The sequence below is a fragment of the Orycteropus afer genome, unplaced genomic scaffold (assembly GCF_000298275.1).
Source record: "Orycteropus afer afer isolate SDZICR_OR568_19922 unplaced genomic scaffold, OryAfe1.0 scaffold00014, whole genome shotgun sequence".
In the NCBI taxonomy this organism is placed as follows: domain Eukaryota; kingdom Metazoa; phylum Chordata; class Mammalia; order Tubulidentata; family Orycteropodidae; genus Orycteropus; species Orycteropus afer.
Window position 1 is genome coordinate 12,953,106 of NW_006921601.1, and position 7,061 is coordinate 12,960,166.

General features: G+C 32.5%; 1 protein-coding gene across 1 annotated transcript in view; it reads left to right on the top strand.

Moving 5' to 3' along the window:
* The window catches only part of PDE3B (phosphodiesterase 3B), a 230,857-nt gene that overhangs the window by 208,496 nt on the left and 15,300 nt on the right, over positions 1-7,061 (top strand). Inside the window, exons 8-11 of the mRNA XM_007956802.1 lie at positions 2,616-2,767; positions 3,470-3,607; positions 4,231-4,342; positions 6,235-6,348. Of these exons, the coding sequence (XP_007954993.1) occupies positions 2,616-2,767; positions 3,470-3,607; positions 4,231-4,342; positions 6,235-6,348 (516 nt within the window). The remainder of the gene's footprint in view (positions 1-2,615; positions 2,768-3,469; positions 3,608-4,230; positions 4,343-6,234; positions 6,349-7,061) is intronic.

The window sequence follows — 7,061 nt, forward strand, 5'->3', positions numbered from 1 at the left end:
TTGAACCACCAGCCTTCTGGTTAGCTATCAAATGCGTTAGGCACTATGCCGCCAGAGCTCCTGCTAGGGTTCATGGTGAAATTAATTATATCGACATTAATATTTGTACTACACAATCTGAGTCTAGAAAGTTTTGTGTAAATTTTCTTTTATGGCATAGAGAGGGATTGTTTTTAAAGTTGATTAATTATACCATTCTAAATTATTTTATACCTTCAAACCAGAAATATTGTTGCTGATGAAATTATAGTTATTTTATAATTTTTAAAAAGTTAGGGACTCAACATTTCAGTAACAATTAACTAAGTAAATCAAACTAACATTTGCCTTTAGGGCAGCTAGAAAATATGGACAAATTATTTTAAAAATCTGCTTGAAGCCACTGGAGAACCAACAAGCTCCAAAGAATTACCACTATAAGATTTGGAGGAGGACAGAGGTGCAAGGAGGTGAGCCTGGAGTTTGAGGCCACCAAAAGAGTATTTGCTGATTCTAGAGAGTCCAATGACTGATAGGTTGGGCAGTGCTTTTGGTGGCTTCATGGGAGTAGTGGGACAGATATTAGAGTTGAAGGCCTGCCCATGGTGGGATAACTTGGTATGCTGAAGTACTGCACCCTAAGAATAAAGAAAAACAAAAAATCATAGTCCCTTCCTTGAATTTAAATCAATATGATCCTAGATTGTTGGTGCATCCAGGGCTTGGTCAGTAGAAATTCTAAATCTTTGTGGTGGAAGATAACATTATTCAGGGTCTCAAATTAATTCTACAAACAATTTTGCAAGCACAATGTCCCACAACACACTAAAACAAAACAAAATTTTAAAAGGTAGGTAGTCTACTTATGCTTCCAATTAAAATATCAGACTTACATTTCCACAGAGAATAACTATAGAAGTTGGGTAAAATTTCTGTTTGGAGACATTGGAGAGCAACCAGGTAAGATTAAATTTGAAGGGCTAAAATTCTAGAGAAAAGGGAACCTGTGAGAAGTAAACCTAACATTTTCTGTATTTTTCTTCTCTATTACCTCTTTAGTAAAATCCAGTAAAATAAGTGTTACTCCACATTCTACAGTGGGCAAAAGCATGTCATCATTAAGGACAAAAATCAGGATTTGAAACTAGTTTTTCTGAAACTCAAATCCAGTGAATACCCACTGCCATGAAGTCAATTCCAACTCATAGTGACCCTATTGGACAGAGTAGAACTGCCCTATAGGGTTTCTAAGGCTGTAAATATTTACAGAAGCAGACTGCCACATCTTTCTCCTACAAATCCAGTGAGTTCTACTGAAAATCTTTTTACTTCAAAATAACATGTATTGAAAAGTACTCAGATATAAAATTATAGCATAATGAATTTTCATAAACTTAACATGTTGTTGTTGTTATGTGCTGTCGAGTCGGCCCCAACTCATAGCGACCCCTCCTTGGGTTTCCAAGGCAGTATCACTACGGAAGTAGATTGCCCAACCTTCCTTCCGAGGAGTGGCTGGTGGGTTTGAACCGCCAGTCTTCTGGTTAGCAGTCACGTGCTTTAGCCACTATGCTACCAGAGCTCCTAACAAACTAATTGCCATCGAGTCAGATCTGACCCTTCCTTGGGTTTCCAAGGTGGTATCTCTATGGAAGTAGGTTGCCCAGTCTTCCTTCTGAGGAGTGGCTGGTGGGTTTAAACCACCAGCCTTCTGGTTAGCAGTCAAATGCCTTAGGCACTACGCCACTAGAGTTCCCTTATGATAAACATCCAGATCAAAAACAAAATGTTATCAGCACCCCAAAGTTTCCCCTCCTGACCCTTTCAGTCATGTCCCCCTGGAGTAACCATCTTCCTTTCTTTCCATATTCATGTGTTTCAATTTTGATGTGATTTTGAACTTCTCATAAAAAGAATCATAGAGTGTACCTTTATGTCTAGCTTCCTCCACTCAACATTGTATTTTTAAGAGTCATCCATATTATTGCATAGGGTTGTAGTTTGTTTTCTTTGCTCTGTATTCTTCAATTTTGTGACTTTGGCAAAATTTATTTATTCATTCTACTGTTGGTGGGCTTTAGAAGGGTTTCCTGTTTAGGATATTAAAATAGAATGAATATAAACTTTTGTTTTATGTATCAATGAAAGCTGTTTGCTACTGTTCTTTTCCATGTGATTTGGGAGAAAAAAATATTGTTACATTGGTTGAGAAATGATATTGTGGCTTAATTGTGTCATAATCTTACTCATTTGTAAATCTGAAATTAAAATTTTCATATCTAAAATCAAAGATGTTGGAAATAGTTTTCATTAAATTGGTAAGACAGTTTCTTTTTGATAGGACCTGACTTTTTCTAACGTTTCTCAGTTTTATAAAGAATATGCACACTTCTTTGATTCATAATTAGATATAAGGTGTGTCCAGTACGTGAAATACCTGAGTTGTCTGAGCACAGATACCTGGGCAAAATGATCCAGCATGATATGATTTAATGGTGTCATTAAGTAATTTAATTGAGTATCAGTGTGGTTTGCTTAATTTTTTTAAATAAATAATCCTTTCATGTATAAAACTGTCCATATAGGGCAAAATCTATTCCTATTTGCTTATTACTATATTTCTTTTTTTTTGAAAGGTGAAGAAAAGAATACCATTTTTTCAAAGGAGTTATTCAAACTTACAGAGACTCAACAAGAAGAGGAAACAGAGAGGAGAGACTGCAAACAATTATTTCTGGAAGGTGATGATCAACTAAGAGAAGAGGCACAGAATGAACAACAACCAAATGTAAAAGATATGCTTTAAAAATATTATACCAGTCAGTAATAGCTTCAGTTTTGCCAAGAAGAGATTTTTAACATAAATGATATTTTTCAAATTTTTATTGAAATGTAACTATATGTTATTTTATTATATGAAATAAAACCTTGGTTTAAAAATAATAACTGAACCATCATTCTAGAACAACAAATTGCATTCATTTTTAAATAAACATTATTTTATTTAGTTATACAGTGAGTATATTATTTACTATTTGGCTATTTCTTTATTGTCTATTTTTAAATGTAGGGAAAATGTGCATAGTCACCAAAAGCACTGAAAATAATATTAACATACTGCAGCAATATTTTTTTTGTTCTGAAAGTTTGAAATTTAAGCTTTTTAGGAGAAAAAAAGCTTTTGTAGTTATTTTAGGAAGTTCTGCGGTAATAAATGCCAGTATAAAGATAAGAGTTTCTTTCTAGTCCCTTTTGATACCTATGACTTCTAAAATGGCAATAATGGATTTCATATTTTTGAAGTGACTTGGAAATTTTACATTTTTATTTATAAAAGTAATGTATAGATTAATATTTGAGAATAACTATTGTAGAAAGTAGCACAAATTGTTTTAAATTCTTTTGATATTAAATATTCTTATATAGATATACATTTAACATTATTTATAAAAGGTAAAGTAAAGTTGGTTTATTTTTCCTGTATGTACAGATTGAACAGGAATCATCACTGGATTTGATTTTAATGGATGATCATGACTCATTAATAGAAAAGATGAGCAATTGGAATTTTCAAATTTTTGAACTTGTAGAAAAGATGGGAAATAAATCAGGAAGGATCCTCAGTCAGGTGTGTTTAAAACTTCTATCTTTAGGACTTTTTTTTTTTAAATAAAAAGAACAAAATCTAAAAATTGTACCATATTGATTTGGGTATTAATTCAACATTACTTATTGAATTATTTTTTCACAAAAATTTCATTAAAAATTTGACTCAGATCTCTCCCTGATGGGTTCTGGGTTAACAGCATTTGCTGAACCTTCCCAAATATCACTCTCACTAATTCCTTTAATGTCTTATTTATGAAATGGAAGAACATGGGATAAATAATGTGGAGAGCTTATAAGTTTAACTTACTGAAGTCTTTAGAAACAAAATTTATCATATTTATCTGATTTTTTTTAATACCTAGGACTAGAATAAAATTGAATTCACAGTAAATTACTTAAGCAAATTACTAAGGGAAAATGTAAAAAGTGGGGCCTGATGTTGTAAGCTTTCTTTGGTTTTTAAGTGCTTTAAGTATGATGTCTCCCTTTTCTATTTTTTGGAAAGAATTCATCATAGGGGAGTATTTAATGAAATAACTTTGACATATACATGGTTAACAATCCTAAATGCAAATTACAAAAACATACCTACAAATAGAAATTCTGATTTTTAAAGTGGATTTTATTTTAATTGATATTTAGGTTATGTATACCTTATTTCAAGACACTGGCTTACTGGAAATATTTAAAATTCCCACTCAACAATTCATGAACTATTTTTGTGCCTTAGAAAATGGCTATCGAGACATACCTTGTAAGTATTAACATCTTATTAATTTCAAATAATACTTATTTTGAAACAATTTTTCCCTTTAGATAGTCCCTTAAATACTTTTTAAATTATATGTTTGGAAAACTTAAAGATTTAAAAAGAAAATTTGTATCCCACTACCTCGAGTTGACTGACTTGTAAGCATTTTGGTATGTATCCTGTAAGACTGTTTTTGACATAAATTTATTTATCATAAAGTTGGTCATAATATTGCTATATATTTATAATTTGTTTTCTTCACTTAAATGTTATATAATATACACCTTTCCATGTCAATGATTATTCACCTAAGTACATTATCTTTTTAAATATTTAGTAATATTAAATAAGTCAAGAGTTTCAGAAAATTCTTACCTTAAAATGGTTTAAATTTATCCTTGGAATTTCTGTTAACTATGTTCTGACATATGGGATAATTTTAATGGCTATTTGATTTTATGTAGACTACAATTTGAATTTCATACTAGGAAAAGATACAGCTTTCTCTTTACATAGACCATTCTCTGTATGGTCACATTCTTCATTTGGGAAATCAATTATATATACAGAGAGCAAGTTATTCTTAAATCAGCATAATTCATTAATAATGCTTAGTAATTTAAGATTATATACTTATTAGAGTTTCCACGTATACAGTATGGTTGAATTTGGTAAGTAGAATAAAGTAATTCTTTAAGATGGACTTCAAGGAAAGGGGAATGAATAGAAAGGTGGTAAAGATTTTCACTGTCAGTTCTAATAAGAGTATATTAGTTACAAAGCAGGCTCTGGGACTATTTTCTAAACTTTAGCTTCCAAATTCGTAAGTGGGAATAACAATAGTACTACCCCTTGGCTGGTGACAATATAACATAATCTGTGTAAAGCACATTATCAGAATTCATGGCACATAGTAAATGGTCAACAAAAGGTGTTAGTTGAACTAATAATAATTAAACTCCTGGTTGGTTGACATCATGTCATTTCTGTAACCTATTTAGGTTAGCATTGTGTTATCTGCTAATGCAATATAGAAGGTACTCATTAAATATTTATTAAAATGTTGAGCTTTTATTAAGTATCAGCTATACTGGCAATTGGTGGGTTTGAACCACCAGCCTTCTGGTTAGCAGTCAAATGCCTTAGGCACAACACTTCCAGAGCTCCCAATGATTAGATTCATGTAGGTTATCTCATTTAGTCTTTGTTGGAAAGGTGTATTTATCTCCCATTTATAGGTGAGAAATAAAAACTCAGAAGGATCTTTCCCTCGATCATAAACCTAGAAACACCAAAGCTGCTTTCAGTTCTGGATCAAACTGACTTTTAAAGTCTATATAGTATTACCACAATGCCTTTTCACATAGTAGTAACTGAATAAACCAATGTTTCATTGACCACATATTATGTTTCAGACACTGTACTGGGTTATTTCACATACCATACATAGCATTTAATTCTTATAGCAACTCTGAGAGATAGGTATTTTTCATCCTCTTGGTTTTGTGTGTCTGTCTGTCTGTGTGAAAGTATTAAGTATCCAGAATTTGTAACTGTTGTGTTTTGGGGCTCCATAATCCAGAACCTATTTACATGATGTTTTTAAAAGCTACAGAGTAATAGCCTAGTTTTCCAATGGTTTTCAGTTAGCCCTAGTTACCCCTCCTTTGTCTTGGTTTCTTGGCTATGCTTTTATTACATATGTGTAAATTTTTTAAATAGAACATTTTAACACACTTTAAAATGAGACAAAATAGAATTGTTTGAAATTATTTTAAGCCATAAATTTTATATTTTGAAGATATAATATGATTATACAATTCTTGTACTTTTAAAATATCCTATGTGAAACATAACAGAATGATCATTTTTATAAAACATTTTGGTGACTTTAGATCACAATCGAATACATGCCACAGATGTCCTACATGCCGTCTGGTATCTGACAACACGGCCAATTCCTGGTTTTCAGCAGATACACAGTGATCATGGAACAGGAAATGAAGCAGGTACTTCTTTCCACAAATCTTTAACTTAATATCTGATTAGAAATAATGAATCAAGCTGTCATATTTCATTAATACTGTTCTTTTACAATTTTTAATAAGTAACCTTTGACACATGAAAAGGCCTATATAAGTTTTGATATATAATAATGACATGAAAACTTGGAAATCTAGTACCTATCTTAAGAGCTAGAGTATAACCAAGATTGCTGCTTACAGCAATGGGATGTTAAAATGGGGTGATTGCATGTAAGTCTTCTCATCTGTTCCTAACTGTATCCCTCTGGAGTGTCCCCTTCATCAGGGTGTTCAGAAATATATTGCAACACTAATTCCTGGAGAGTGAGACACCTCTCTGATATACCAGCCAGAGTAGGGGTTTATGGAATTTAGGTAACAAATGGATTTTGGTTCTGGGTCCATCTCCCAGTGTTAATTCCCTGAGCCTGCCCATTTTCTGAGTACATAGTTAGAATAAATATATTAACTGTAAGTCTATGGATTTTATGTGTTTACAGACAAACTCAGAGCAAGAGAAGTTTGTTGTTGAGCAAACTGCTCTTCCACTGGCCTTATGACCCTGCAAAAACGGCAAGGAGGCCACATGTTCTGACCTCCTCTAATCTCACAAGAGGAAGACAGGATTACCAGCAGTAACCCAAGGCCTATTACTGCAAGGCCAAACATGCTGCCTCCCTCCAGCCCTTTCACCAACC